The 15,872-nt window shown below is 44.2% G+C and overlaps 2 protein-coding genes across 7 annotated transcripts in view; one reads left to right on the forward strand and one right to left on the reverse strand.

Annotated features, from left to right (window-relative positions):
* The first annotated feature begins 1 nt into the window (after position 1).
* Positions 2 to 11,218, forward strand: LOC121531255 (protein Wnt-2-like). The gene is made up of 5 exons (XM_041836498.1): positions 2 to 473; positions 994 to 1,214; positions 5,630 to 5,907; positions 6,194 to 6,458; positions 10,494 to 11,218. Exons 1-5 carry the CDS (start codon positions 364 to 366, stop codon positions 10,697 to 10,699), a joined length of 1,080 nt encoding a protein of 359 aa, XP_041692432.1. The 5' UTR covers positions 2 to 363; the 3' UTR covers positions 10,700 to 11,218.
* Positions 11,219 to 11,348: 130 nt separating this feature from the next.
* LOC121531539 (suppressor of tumorigenicity 7 protein homolog) overlaps positions 11,349 to 15,872 on the reverse strand; it is an 83,491-nt gene continuing 78,967 nt past the window's right edge. For 4 of the 6 annotated variants that reach the window (XM_041836793.2, XM_041836792.2, XM_045227088.1 and 1 more), the window contains 2 exons: positions 14,700 to 14,842; positions 11,350 to 12,006 (listed from right to left, as the gene is read on the reverse strand). In XM_041836793.2, the coding sequence (XP_041692727.1) occupies positions 11,911 to 12,006; positions 14,700 to 14,842 (239 nt within the window). In that variant the 3' untranslated portion in view covers positions 11,350 to 11,910. Of the gene's footprint in view, positions 12,007 to 14,699; positions 14,843 to 15,872 lie in introns of all 6 variants that reach the window. The other 2 variants (XM_041836790.2, XM_041836789.2) reach the window with 2 other exon arrangements.

Consider the following 15,872-nt stretch of genomic DNA (forward strand, 5'->3'; position numbering starts at 1 on the left):
TAATTTCTTCACCTCATTCCTGAGACAGTACTGCGCCCACCCCTTGTGTAAGCAATTTAAACCTGATAGCAAACGATCATCTGCCTATCTTTACACTGTAAATATCTGTTAACTTTAGATAGACCCAATATCTCATGCGCTTCCAACATCTATTGCGCTTCTTTACCATTATCGTTGTCATATAACCGTTATGGTTTTTATGTACGAAGATCCGTCCGGGCGGTAAACCTCTTATGATTATCGATTTTTAATTCAAGACAAAGCAGAACTTTGATTTGTGCAATCGAGAAGCTGTCAAGACTCCAGTCTGACGCGCGCCTGTGTTCTTGTCTACTCATGGAAATGCTTAGTACAAGTGCCTGAATGTGCACACCGATACAACTTAGTAATATGAACTTATTGCCAAGTGGAATATGTTTTTATTTATCTGTAGCAATCTGCTGGCTAACGTCAAGGGTCGACGGATCTTGGTGGTGAGTAGACTCAAAAATGTGAACATAGCACCAACCACTAATGCATAAAGTTAATAGTGTAAAGTTAATAGAAAATATATTAAATATTATGCAGTGATTATAGGCTATAGGAAAAATAAGTATAGCCTACACAATGAAGTCTTTACTTTATAGTAGGCTAATAGGCAAGGACTGCGTGAGACTACATGTGATGTGACTTTGGACACATATAGGCTATGATCTGTGTTTAAACGATTGTTTTAATTAAACTAGTTGAATCATTGTCAAAAATTGATAATACGTTTGTGTGTAAAATAATATAATATATCCCCCAATAACGTTAGACATGCATGCATGTTTCTTTAATTTGGACACATTTTATGGGGCAGATTATTTTTTTATTCCTTTATTCGAGTGTTGTAGAAGCCTACTTTTTCCCATTCTTTTTTTAATAACCCATCATTGCCTCATGGACATTAAAACAGATTACATTTGCATTACATCTGCATGGTCCAAGCCAAAACCTAATCTTTCTTTGCAGGTACATGGGTACCCTTGGGTCGCAAGTGATGTGCGACAACATCCCAGGGTTGGTCAACAAACAGCGGCATCTGTGCCGCCAGCATCCCAACATTATGCAGGCGATCGGAGCCGGGTTTAAAGGCTGGATCGGAGAGTGCCAACATCAGTTTCAGAACCACCGCTGGAACTGCAATACCATAGCGAGAGACCACAATGTGTTCGGACGCCTACTGCTGCGTAGTAAGTATTGAGAGAGAGAGAGAAAATAGGCCCTACTTTAAAAATAAGTATTTAAGATATTTAATTTATCCCGCGCAGACGTAGGTCTAAGGTTTATATGAAGCAAATATATATTTTCTGACTGAAATATGGGTATGAACATGTTATGACAGATAAATTGCGCAGCTAATAATAGCAGCTATTAAATTACCATGTGTAAAATAGATCAGGGGTTTTAAAACTCGTGTCAGGAGCCAATGCTAACCAGCATTAGCACAATGACTTGAAGTCCCAATTTGTAAGTCGCTCTGGATAAGAGCGTCTGCTAAATGACGTAAATGTAAATGTAAGTCTATAGGAACAGTTAGCATGCTAGTTCCTGTTTATCCAACTCTGGGGAAACATTTGTAATTTTCAGGATGGAGAAATAGTTTCAGTGTCAACTTAAACGACCAAAAGCAAATTGAAAGCATGCAGGAAAAATATTGAACTATATATATTTTTTTGAATAATACCATCTTTGAGAACTAACAATCAAATAAAAGCAAGACAGGGAGAATCAACATTTCCAAAAACCGGGCATTCAGGGCACATGCCCATTGATTTTGTTATGTTTGAGCAGAGGAACACCGCATTAGCCATGCCAAACTGTGAAGAATTGCTGGAAATTTGCTTCAAATCTGCTACATTTTCTATAAGCTCAATGGAAGGATCTGTAGAATTGCAGAAAATTAGCTTTACAACAGCACATTTCCTCTCGGCAGCCAAGATACCTTTCTAGCTAATAGGCTGTGTTAGAGTTTACACTTCCTCTTCCAGTGAACTGTGGGGAGCTCAAAATAATGAAACTGTCTACCAAATCTTTTAATAAAAAAAAAAATTACTTCTACTTTCCATTATCATTCACCTGATGATAAGACAAGACATTACCTTTTGACATGGCATATGATGGGGGTCCTTGGGTCAAGACATTACTTTTTGACATGGCATATGATGGGGATCCTTGGGTCGCCGGTTTGTCTGGGCGGGGGTCCCTTGGCAAGAAAAGTCTGAAAACCACTGAAATATGCTGGGTTATGTTTATATTGTGTGCTGGGAAAGTGATATAGGCTACTCATCCTCATTTACAAGACACGCACGTCTGTACGATAGGCTTGTAAATGGTGATCTTATCATTCACATCTGCTATAGACTATAGGCTCCGAGATCAATGGCAAAATGGTATGCGCTTTTTCTCCAACCAATTATTCACAGTGGTGAACCTATAAAGTTATTCTAGCGTTTATCAAAGTGAAAGAATTTGTGTGAAATACATGTTCTTCCTTGACAGATGTTTCCCCCCCGTGCTTGCATTGCATTCCATGCATTGTCTCACTTTACTGTCATACATTTATCAAGTTGACGCAAGTGCTTGCTGCTGCTCTGATCGGTATCTGATCCAATGCGCTGCATGCTTTTAAAACTGCCACACCTGACGAATGTGGGGAGTCAAGAATAAGAAAGTGTCACCTCCCATCTCGTCACCTGACCAGCTATGGATATATTAGTCCTACTAATTACTTCTCTCAACTTTGGAATCTCTTTTTCATTGGTATAAATCTGAGGATCCACTCTAGACCTTGGGGTGGTCATAGAAATTGAATTGGTAATTCTATTGGGCATCATGTCCCAGTCCTCCTGCTCCTAAATGGGCCCTAAATGAATCTGAGGCGGAACATTAAGGGCCAGTTTTCCGGACATACAGTGGGGGAAAAAAGTATTTAGTCAGCCACCAATTGTGCAAGTTCTCCCACTTAAAAAGATGAGAGAGGCCTGTAATTTTCATCATAGGTACACGTCAACTATGACAGACAAATTGAGAAAAGAAAATCCAGAAAATCACATTGTAGGATTTTTAATGAATGTATTTGCAAATTATGGTGGAAAATAAGTATTTGGTCACCTACAAACAAGCAAGATTTCTGGCTCTCACAGACCTGTAACTTCTTCTTTAAGAGGCTCCTCTGTCCTCCACTCGTTACCTGTATTAATGGCACCTGTTTGAACTTGTTATCAGTATAAAAGACACCTGTCCACAACCTCAAACAGTCACACTCCACTATGGCCAAGACCAAAGAGCTGTCAAAGGACACCAGAAACAAAATTGTAGACCTGCACCAGGCTGGGAAGACTGAATCTGCAATAGGTAAGCAGCTTGGTTTGAAGAAATCAACTGTGGGAGCAATTATTAGGAAATGGAAGACATACAAGACCACTGATAATCTCCCTCGATCTGGGGCTCCACACAAGATCTCACCCCGTGGGGTCAAAATGATCACAAGAACGGTGAGCAAAAATCCCAGAACCACACGGGGGGACCTAGTGAATGACCTGCAGAGAGCTGGGACCAAAGTAACAAAGCCTACCATCAGTAACACTACGCCGCCAGGGACTCAAATCCTGCAGTGCCAGACGTGTCCCCCTTCTTAAGCCAGTACATGTCCAGGCCCGTCTGAAGTTTGCTAGTGTGCATTTGGATGATCCAGAAGAGGATTGGGAGAATGTCATATGGTCAGATGAAACCAAAATAGAACTTTTTGGTAAAAACTCAACTCGTCGTGTTTGGAGGACAAAGAATGCTGAGTTGCATCCAAAGAACACCTTACCTACTGTGAAGCATGGGGGTGGAAACATCATGCTTTGGGGCTGTTTTTCTGCAAAGGGACCAGGACGACTGATCCGTGTAAAGGAAAGAATGAATGGGGCCATGTATCGTGAGATTTTGAGTGAAAACCTCCTTCCATCAGCAAGGGCATTGAAGATGAAATGTGGATGGGTCTTTCAGCATGACAATGATCCCAAACACACCGCCCGGGCAGCGAAGGAGTGGCTTCGTAAGAAGCATTTCAAGGTCCTGGAGTGGCCTAGCCAGTCTCCAGATCTCAACCCCATAGAAAATCTTTGGAGGGAGTTGAAAGTCTGTGTTGCCCAGCGACAGCCCCAAAACATCACTGCTCTAGAGGAGATCTGCATGGAGGAATGGGCTAAAATACCAGCAACAGTGTGTGAAAACCTTGTGAAGACTTACAGAAAACGTTTGACCTGTGTCATTGCCAACAAAGGGTATATAACAAAGTATTGAGAAACTTTTGTTATTGACCAAAGACTTATTTTCCACCATAATTTGCAAATAAATTCATTAAAAATCCTACAATGTGATTTTCTGGAATTTTTTTTCCTCATTTTGTCTGTCATAGTTGACGTGTACCTATGATGACAATTACAGGCCTCTCTCATCTTTTTAAGTGGGAGAACTTGCACAATTGGTGGCTGACTAAATACTTTTTTCCCCCACTGTACATTAAGACTAGCCCTGGACTAAGAAGCATGCTCAATGGAGATTCATCATTGAAAGTATTTTTTAGTTCAGGACAAGGCTTAATATGTGTCAGGGCAACCGGCCCTGAGAGGTCCATGTAATCTGGTTATTTAATTGGCCCTGTGGTATTCGGACCTCCCAGGCGCGGCTCTGGTTGTGTCACACGACATTAGGAAGCTGCTCTGATTGGCGGCATTATCGCTGTGGCACCGTGAGAGCTACTTATTGTCAATGTCTGAACGCTAATTTAAAACAATTACTGGGTTTTCTTTTTGGTTTCATGTTCCCATCGTTTGGTTGGTTTATCATCCCTATTAACCGTGTTAAAGACACTCACCCACAGAAGAGCAGAAGTTGGATGTTTCCTGACTGGACACCCACACGCTCGCACGCACACACACCCTTCTTGTCATTTATGGCCTTTGATCCCACAGATCTCTCATCAGTTACAAGAGCAGTCAGGTCATACGGGTCCTTTATCACAGAGCATTGCTGGGAAATGTTACCTGTTTATCCATCTCAGAGTTAGATGAAGCAAAACACTGCCATGCATGAAATAAAAGACTTGAAACGAAAGCAGCAACAGATAGTATTCATGCAGGTACAGCAACAGCAGCAGTAACCAATAGCTCTTTGTGTTTTGTGTTGAAGCTCCAATGAAGATCCTATTTGAACTGTGACACCCCTAGTGAGATTATGGAAATACATAACTTTTCCGTACTGCACGATTACTGTAGATTTTCTATGCATCTTTATGGGATTACTAGATGTATACAATTTATATCTGCATATTTGTGTAACTTCTAAGTGTGTACAATGAGCAAATGTGTGCTTTTGTGCATTTGAGCCTTGGCCCGTGGGTATGCCTAATACTTGTGTCCATGCAATTTATACCATCTGGTGTGTATGCTGTTTCAAGCGTGTGTGTAGTGTGTGTGTAGTGTGTGCTTAGCCTCCCCCTATTCCCCAGGCAGTAAAACATACCACTCGTGTATACTGTTACCTGTGTTTGTGTGTCCCCGTCCATCCTGTCACACCACTAATGCTCATCCAGTATCCTTCTCTCCCTCTCTTCCAGGCAGTCGTGAAGCAGCCTTTGTGTACGCCATCTCCTCGGCCGGGGTGGTCCACACCCTGACCCGAGCCTGCAGCCAGGGAGAGCTGCAGTCGTGCTCCTGCGACCCCACCAAGAAGGGCTCGTCCCGGGACGCCAAGGGGGCGTTCGCCTGGGGCGGCTGCAGCGACCACGTGGAGCACGCCATGAGGTTCAGCCAGGCCTTTGTAGACGCCAAAGAGCGGAAGGAGAGAGATGCCAGGGCTCTGATGAACCTTCACAACAACCGCGCCGGAAGGAAGGTGGGTTCAAAGTTCATACACATTGAGGGATGGACCACAACCAACTGGATCTAGATCAGTGTTGAGAGGAATCACCAGACGTTTTACATCTTTTTTATTGCCCTGAACTATTCACACCTGAATCAAGTAGTCAAACACTGATCTAGAGGAAGTATATAGACTGTTGCCCAGTGCAGTTCCCTTACACACACATACACACACACCCTAACGTCCTACCACCACCCGTCCACAAACCTGACACACACCTAGCCCCCTGACTTGCATCTTCTCCCTCCTCATCTCCCAGGCGGTGAAGCGGTTTATGTCTCTGGAGTGTAAGTGTCACGGCGTGAGCGGCTCCTGCAGTGTCCGGACCTGCTGGCTGGCCCTGGCCGACTTCCGCCGCACGGGCGACCACCTGCGGCGCCGCTACAACGGGGCAGTGCAGGTGGTCATGAACCAGTATGGCACGGGCTTCACCACCGCACAGCAACACCTCAAACGGCCCAGCAAGAACGACCTGGTCTACTTCGAGGACTCGCCAGACTACTGCATAAGAGACCAAGATTCCGGTGAGTCTGGTGAGGACCAGTCAACCGCACACAGTTTGTGACGTTCAGATTTACTCCACAGTTCTCAATGTTCAAAGCAGTTATACAGTGGGGGAAAAAAGGATTTAGTCAGCCACCAATTGTGCAAGTTCTCCCACTTAAAAAGATGAGAGAGGCCTGTAATTTTCATCATAGGTACACGTCAACTATGACAGACAAATTGAGATTTTTTCTCTCCAGAAAATCACATTGTAGGATTTTTAATGAATTTATTTGCAAATTATGGTGGAAAATAAGTATTTGGTCACCTACAAACATGCAAGATTTCTGGCTCTCACAGACGTGTAACTTCTTCTTTAAGAGGCTCCTCTGTCCTCCACTCGTTACCTGTATTAATGGCACCTGTTTGAACTTGTTATCAGTATAAAAGACACCTGTCCACAACCTCAAACAGTCACACTCCAAACTCCACTATGGCCAAGACCAAAGAGCTGTCAAAGGACACCAGAAACAAAAGTGTAGACCTGCACCAGGCTGGGAAGACTGAATCTGCAATAGGTAAGCAGCTTGGTTTGAAGAAATCAACTGTGGGAGCAATTATTAGGAAATGGAAGACATACAAGACCACTGATAATCTCCCTCGATCTGGGGCTCCACGCAAGATCTCACCCCGTGGGGTCAAAATGATCACAAGAACGGTGAGCAAAAATCCCAGAACCACACGGGGGGACCTAGTGAATGACCTGCAGAGAGCTGGGACCAAAGCAACAAAGCCTACCATCAGTAACACACTACACCGCCAGGGACTCAAATCCTGCAGTGCCAGACGTGTCCCCCTTCTTAAGCCAGTACATGTCCAGGCCCGTCTGAAGTTTGCTAGAGTGCATTTGGATGATCCAGAAGAGGATTGGGAGAATGTCATATGGTCAGATGAAACCAAAATATAACTTTTTGGTAAAAACTCAACTCGTCGTGTTTGGAGGACAAAGAATGGTGAGTTGCATCCAAAGAACACCATACCTACTGTGAAGCATGGGGGTGGAAACATCATGCTTTGGGGCTGTTTTTCTGCAAAGGGACCAGGACGACTGATCCGTGTAAAGGAAAGAATGAATGGGGCCATGTATCGTGAGATTTTGAGTGAAAACCTCCTTCCATCAGCAAGGGCATTGAAGATGAAACGTGGCTGGGTCTTTCAGCATGACAATGATCCCAAACACACCGCCCGGGCAACGAAGGAGTGGCTTCGTAAGAAGCATTTCAAGGTCCTGGAGTGGCCTAGCCAGTCTCCAGATCTCAACCCCATAGAAAATCTTTGGAGGGAGTTGAAAGTCTGTGTTGCCCAGCGACAGCCCCAAAACATCACTGCTCTAGAGGAGATCTGCATGGAGGAATGGGCCAAAATACCAGCAACAGTGTGTGAAAACCTTGTGAAGACTTACAGAAAACATTTGACCCGTGTCATTGCCAACAAAGGGTATATAACAAAGTATTGAGAAACTTTTGTTATTGACCAAATACTTATTTTCCACCATAATTTGCAAATAAATTCATAACAAATCCTACAATGTGATTTTCTGGATTTTTCCCCTCATTGTCTGTCATAGTTGACGTGTACCTATGATGAAAATTACAGGCCTCTCTCATATTTTTAAGTGGGAGAACTTGCACAATTGGTGGCTGACTAAATACTTTTTTCCCCCACTGTATACACTGACATTGGACAGACAGACAAGCAAGCAAAGAGACTGACTAGACTATGTATGCTGTCTATCTATTTGACATCTGACATGACTGTCTGTAGAGCAGTCCACCATACTACTTGTCCATAATATCTTCAGAGGGTAACCGCTCAGTCTCTTGTACTTTAGGATTATTCTTCAAGCTGCACTGAATAACACCAGATGTAGAGTGCGTGTGTGAGTGAGTGCAAAAGAGAGAGAATGTGTTTGTGTACGTGCGTGAGAGAGAGAGAAGAAAGGTGTGTGAGAGATGGCAAAAAAATAAAGTGTGTGTTTGACAGAGAAAGGGAGAAAAGTGTGTGTGTGTGAGAGAGCGAGAGAGAGAGAGAGAGAGAGAGAGAGGAAGAAAAGTGTGTGTGATCCGGAAGACCTGGGTGCCTGTCAGGCAGTAGGTGATCCAAGGTGATCGGGTGTCGAACAGTTTAAGGGCCATTACACACTTCTTTGGGCTGAAACCTGACCTGCCGCACACCGCTATAAATTACCACCTCTGGAGCACGCACACACACGGGCACACCAATGGCACCTACACCTCTGCACGCTTGCCCATTAAAGCTAACCACCCCTAATGTAGAGCTGGGGGGCCTTTCTGAAGTTGCTTCCTCTCTTTGTCTCCTCTCCTTCATTACGCTGACCTAAAGTCACAGGATAGGTGAAGGTAATCCGGTGAACAGGTCTTTCACGTCAGTGCGAGTGAAGGAAAGGATACAAGGAAAGGAAGCTGGTTTAGACTATTGAGACGCACTCCATCTTACAGTAGGCTACCTTCGCTGTTTTGATGACTGTGTGATGTACAGTTCTGTTTTGAAGTGTGTGTGTTTTGTCCTGTTTTGTACAGTACAGTTCCAGTGCATGAAGGCCCTTTATGGGCAATGTACATGTTAGCATGGTGAGTTCACTGATCAGGGCCCCTCTTGTGAGAACCTCTCTCCACAGACATTAGCTCCAGTCATCTGGGACAATACACACACACACAAACAGACGGATACACACACACACACACACACAGTGGAGACTGCACCCCCTTGTGCCTCTCCGAAGTGTGAAATCAATTTCCCTCGGCTGCATGGAGACTCAGGTGCTAAACTCATCTCTCGGCGCCCCCTCATCTTAATTCAATAAGCAGACGCCAGGAGAGAAGAGAGAGAGAGGGAGCAAGAGCAGGAGAGGAGGAAGAGAGAGAAGAGAAGAGAGAGAGCGAGAGAGAAGAGGGGAGGAGTCTGTTTGTGACGTCACCCCTAGCAGTGCAGCATACCAGGACTGATGGAGGGGCGGACGCGTTGTCAGGAGAGGGTGGAGTCTCGCCGTGCCCAGACATTACCTGGCTGCTCTCCCTCTTTCTATCCCTCCCTCCCTCCTCCTCCTCAGTAGAGGAACAGATGGTCAAACAGACAGAGAGGGAGGGAGAAAGAGAGCAGAGGGGCATAGAAATAGGCTGCCTAGAACAGACATGATCTGTTCCCAATTCCAAATCGACCACTAGCTAGCCCCTTTAAGTCAGGACATTTACCTTCACCTGTCCAGGGGTTTCACCATAATGCAGAGGAAGGAGATAAGGAAAGGAAGCTACTTTAGACTATTGAGATTCATCCCATTGAGGTTTGAGTTGAGGCCTCAAGATTAATATTGACTATTTATTTAGCAGTTCATCGTGTAACTGTATTATTGGCTGATGTCTGGGAGTGAGTCCATTAAGCCTGCCAGACACCCTTGCAGTGTCCTCATTCTGAGATGATAGGTGCAAGCGTGTGTGTCAGTGAGACAGGATGTGTGTGTATGTGTATGACAGCCGACAGGGTAAGTTTGCGCCAGTGAGAATGTGTGTGTGCGCGCGCCAGCCAGGGTGTATCCCAGCAGTAGATAGACAGAATGAAGGCACCTGTAAAATGAACACCTGATGAAGACCCTGAGCCCCAGCTGATGGCTTCTATCATCAATCTCTCATCTCTCCTCCGCCGTCCTCTCTCCGTTCATCCTCTTATCCTTCCCTCTCCCCCCCCATCCCATCCCTTGCTTTCTCCCTCACTCACAGTCTGTGTCTCAGTTTAGATTGAGTACTCTGTATTCTATTGGAATGATGTCAATACCTGTAGGGTACTGGGGCTTAGACCGCTGTTTGCCAACAATCACTTTATTACGGCTAAACTCTGGCTTGCAGCTAGGTTGGTAGGATTTTGATTAAGTCTATTTGGCGAGATGTAAGCACATTTGAAAAGGCTTGTATGTGGGTCACAAGGTAATAAAGCTTTAGGAATTACTGACTCAATATACAGACAGAATATATGTGTCTCTTAATTTCTCTCTTCCTCTTCAGGTTCGGTGGGGACAGGCGGGCGGGTATGCAACAGGACGTCTCGCGGCGTGGACAGCTGCGAGGTGATGTGCTGCGGCCGGGGCTATGACACGTCGCACATCAGCCGCACCACCAAGTGTGAGTGCAAGTTCCACTGGTGCTGCGCTGTACACTGCCGGGACTGCATCCTAGAGGTGGATGTGCACACCTGCAAGGCCCAGACGTGACCATAGTGAACCACCATCCAACCGCTTGCGCAGAGTCTGTCTGAAATGGCAGCCTATTCCCTATATAGGGCACTACTTTTGACCAGAGCCCTATGTGGGTCCTGGTCAAAAGTAGTGCACTAAATAGGGAATAGAATGCATTTCGGATGTTTCACCAGAGTCAGTCTGACTTGCACCTGACTAAGAAGCATCCCGGTTTGACGCCCCCTGTAGGCTACTCCACCAATAAGGCCCTTTTACAGTCCAAAGTTACGCAAATCTAATTTTGTTCTTCCCTCACATTCCATTATATTTATTTACTATTTTTAGAGTACAAAATAACCTTTATCTGAAATGGATACATTTTTTTTATGTAAATACAAACTATGTAATTTAAAAGAAAACAGTATAGATGGGTTAGCTGACAACGTCACGAAAACTATGTGCGCTTTCATGGGGCATAAGTCAGCGTGTTGCTGTGATTCTGGATGGCCAGATTGCTAGCAAGAATGACAAGAAACTGCCATGTGGGGAATTGTAAGTGGCTCGTTTCATGTTATTCTTGATACCATGTCTTGTTTTGAGGTGTTTCAACTGATTTCATGTCAATGCTAATATTGCTAAATTTCGCTAGCTAGCTAACCAACAACTGTAACGATGTATTTGAGAGACAAGTGCTCATTGTGCAAATGTATTTGTTTTCAATAAACATTGGGGACATGTCAACTATCTAAGCCAACCCAGTCTGTTTTGCCCCATCGGCTTTGTTGCAATGTCTATATAGTTTATGGAAACTGTTTGAAATTGATAACAGATCTGACCACACACCCTTTCCTCAACCAGCCAGTTACAAAACACGGTTTAGTTACCTAACCTCCAGCTATGATCCAATATCTATTACAATTTTGATATGCTTGACAATCAAAATGGCAGGGTAGACATTGCAATACACAAAAAGTCCTTTATTTTATGTATTTTTCCACTTTTTTAATGATGATAATTGATCACCTTTTTTTGTACAACAAAAAAACGGTTTTACATGAGATTTGAAGACAAAATGAAAACATATCAAATAAAGTCAAAAGCAATTCAGAATTCCATGTTTCCCTTTAATCTTCTTTCTCTTCTCTTCTCTTCCAATCCATCCTCACTGTCCGTCTAATCCATGATATTGGCACAAAGAATGTGTCAGTCAGTCCGGTTCAGTCTAGTCCGGTCGGGGCTGGTCACTGTTAGATGCGTGTGAGCTGGTGCCACAGACTGGATGGCAGGATGCTCTCCACTTTCTCCATGATGAAGTTCAGAGGAGCAAACAGGGTGCTAAGAAACTACAGAGACAGACAGCGAGAGAGAAGATGTTAGAACACATGACCTCACACACACTACGCCAATTCCTACTGGAACCAAGGTGAACCAGATCTCTTTCTGAACATTTCAAGGTACTGTATGCTACTCAGATGCTAGCTAGAGGCCCATGGTAGGAGCACCATAACATGCTAGTTGAGAATGTAGCCATCTCTACTCTTTTCAGCGTCAACTGAAGCTCTGCACATTTCAAGGTAGGTACTGTGCGTTGTCGATGACCTGAAATGCTAGAAGACCATGATAGGAGCACCATAGCATGCCAGTTGAGGTACTGTGCTCTATGGGGCAGAACCATAACTTGTCTCCCAGGTATGTTGACTGCTGACAGACTACTGACTGTGCTCTAACCCCTGAGAGTGGTGGTGGACTCTCTCTGTCAGCCCCTCATTCCACTCCCCCTTCTCTCTCTCTCTCAGATGTGTTCTTTCCCTCTCTCTGTTCACCCCCCTCTCTCATCCCTCGCTCCTCTCTAATGTGTTTTGGCAACATGCAGTGTGGGAGATAGGGGCTCCCTCAGAGGGATTCCGGGTCATGGAGGCTCAGCTTTGTCAGATGGCAGATAAAAAGGCCATCAAGGAAAGAGAGAGGTGAAACGGCACCTCGTTTACACGCTAAGAGGGAGAGAGGCCCTGTTCCAATCCTTTGAAGATGCACCCTTACTTCCTTCCATCTTTCCTTGGGAGAAGCCACTGATCTGACATGATTTGATAGGTGAAAGACAAGTCGTGTTTCATCCATTCAATCATATTAGATCAGTGATTACTGTAAAGTAACTGTCCAGTGAAATTCTCACTTCAAAGTTCATATTCTGTTAACTCATACCCAAATATTGTTGTTGACTCATCATATACTCGTATTTATGGCCAAAGCATAAATTGGAGGACCCCACCTCAAACTTGTATCTCAAAACAGACAGTTTAAAAAACGTGCTATTTCCTCAGAGGAGAATGAGCTGGCCAATCACCGGCCTACTCGCATTGTTATTTTTTATGACATGTATCCGCCCACACCAGTCTGTTGTTGGGGTACGCCAACACCATTCCAACACAGAAAAGCTGCTTTTTAACATACTTAATTAGAATGTTTTGGAAGGAAAACTATTTCACTCATATTGTAATTAACTGAAGGTCCTATTTCATAGAAATCTGGAAACACTGGACAGTTACTTTAAGGAAGCGAGGAAGGAAGAAGGTTCATCTATTTGAACCCTAAACCAGGTGCTGATTAGTTTGTCTTAGAAGAGTGCATTTTCAAAGTATTGGAAGTGGGGCAGAGAGCGTTTGTGTGTGTGTACACGTCTGACCATTCTTTCTCTCATTCTGTATACCAGAATGCTGCTATTGGCGAAGACATTCTCACCTTTATCGTTAAGACGAGGCTGCAGGTTCTACCAACAAAATACAATCTAGCACTCTGGTACCCTGCAAACCATGATCCACTTATATCTCACATGAGTCAAATGTAATGGAGTCTGTTGCACATGTTAATGGTTGCCGTTCATACAAGGACCTACCTGTACATAGCTAGACATGACCGCCTTGTTGATCTTCTAGCTAGTGAGGTGAGACAGACAGTACCACCATCAGTGCATATGCACAAACATTCTCTTGTCAGAGGAGGCTGGTTTGATGCTGATGATGATGTGCTTTCTTGTATACCAAATATGGCAGATATTGTTGTTGTGGGGGGAGGCCGGAGGGAGGTGCTCATTTTGGAAGTGGGTTGCTCTTTTGACTCCTACATGGAGCATACCTTTGCTGCCAAGTTGCTGAAATACCAGCCCCTTATGTCACGCCTGAACTGCCTTGGTTATCAGTTGTGGTGCTGATATTTGGGAGTTATATTTGGGAGTTTCGGCCAAGTACATAGGCTGACAGTACGTGGCCTTCAGATTGCAGGCCTGCATAGGACAAAGGCAAAGCAGCTAGCAAGGTACTGCTTTGTGTCAGCGATCATGGACAGCATAGCTGTATGGAGAAGGTGCTTTCTATATCCAGAATTGTCCAGATAACCATGACCTTTGAAATGTTTGAATCCTTCTCGACTGTAATGTGATTTGTGGATTTAAATAAAGTATTTAAAATGTGTGTGTGCCATCAGCTCTTCGCAGGCAGCACCCAACCAGTGTGGAGCCAGAGCAAGCCCCTGCAGAGGAGATAGTAGCTGCTGATTGTGCCACCCCAGGAGCACGGAGCAGAGACATGAGCTCACACACATTCCAGGGGAGTGGCATCACAGACAGTACAAGCCTGCTGAGGAAGAACATTAGGTAGAGGAGAGGACAGTGCCCTCCACTGGCAGATGGGAGAGGGCCTGTGTAGGTTCTAGGGGGGTGGATTCAATAGTCTGAAGCTGCTTCCTTTAGTCTGAAGCTGCTATTTCCTTCCCTGATCTACAATAACTTACATTGATAAGAGGATCTTGCATCAACTTGTATAGAGCTTGGCTAGTCTCCTGTCATCCAGACTTCAGATGAAGGCAGGTCTATGATTGTTACATTCAAAACCAAAATGGCCCAACGGCAACTGCTGTCCAGGACATGAACGCAACAAAATTAATGACCACCTTACAAAGAATCTGAATGCAAAGAACCTTATTGGGGATTTGACTTACAAAGAGAACTGGTTAGTGTGTGAGAGCGGTGCAGGAGACTCACAGCTTTAGCAAAGACTCCCATGAGCTCGGGGAACTGGTGTGTGAGGAGGGCCAGCATGGCAGTGAAGGAGCAGAGACCAGCCGTGAACAAGATGAAGAACGGCAGCTCCTTCTTAGGGTACACTGACACCTCATGAAACACTGCTTCCACATGAGAGAGATATAGAGCGAGAGCATCAACACACTGTTCATACTTTATACACACACACACACACACACACACACACTGTACACCAACACCTCATGACACACTGCTTCCACATTAGAGAGATACATAGACAGGGTCAACACTGTATACACACAAACACATACATACACACAGTACAGAGGGGTTAAAGCTAAATGAAATCCCATTACTTAAACTTAAGTCAATCTCAGATCGGTGGGAAACTCTGACTCGAGGGCCACATCGGGATTTCGAAATTCAACGGAGGGCCACACAGACCAATTTGTTTGTCTAAATCGATTTGCAGGCCAGAAAAAGGGCAGTTATTTGAAAATATATAAGTCCATTATCATTTCTATATACTTTCTATCTAGTTTTATACATTCAAGTGTGGCCTGGAGTTTTTTTGTTTAAATGCCCAATGCAGCCATTTTTATATCAATATCAATATCATTTCTGGGTAACAATTAAGTACCTTACTGTAATAGATTTTCATTAAAAGTGGTCTGAGTTGGGAGGGGAAAACTGAAAACTAGCTGTTATTGGCAGAGTGGTTTGGAACTCTCTTTGTTATTGGTCTATTAACCAATTGACCGCATGGTGATGTCACAATGGAAAGCCGAAACTCCCGCCCAATGCAAATCTGCTGACTAGCTCCTGTGTAAATTGTATTTTCAATCAGGAAATAACACTGATTTTAAAAATCACACTTTTACAGTGTTAGTTTCATCAACTGTTGTACAGTATGATACAAAACACAGGAACAACTGAATTTTGACTGCACTGGGCCTTTAGCCCAAAATAATAATCCCCCCCCAAACCCATCCATATGACTGAAATCCGTTGCAGTGACAGAGAATTTTAACCCAAGAGTACACCTCACACACACACACACAACAACTCAGAGTCAACACACACATACACTGAGTGTATAAAACATTAGGAACACCTGCTCTTTCCATGACATAGACCAGGGTTCTTCAATTCCAGTCCTGGAGGGCCGAAACA

This window comes from Coregonus clupeaformis, chromosome 19 (assembly GCF_020615455.1).
Source record: "Coregonus clupeaformis isolate EN_2021a chromosome 19, ASM2061545v1, whole genome shotgun sequence".
Lineage (NCBI taxonomy): Eukaryota > Metazoa > Chordata > Actinopteri > Salmoniformes > Salmonidae > Coregonus > Coregonus clupeaformis.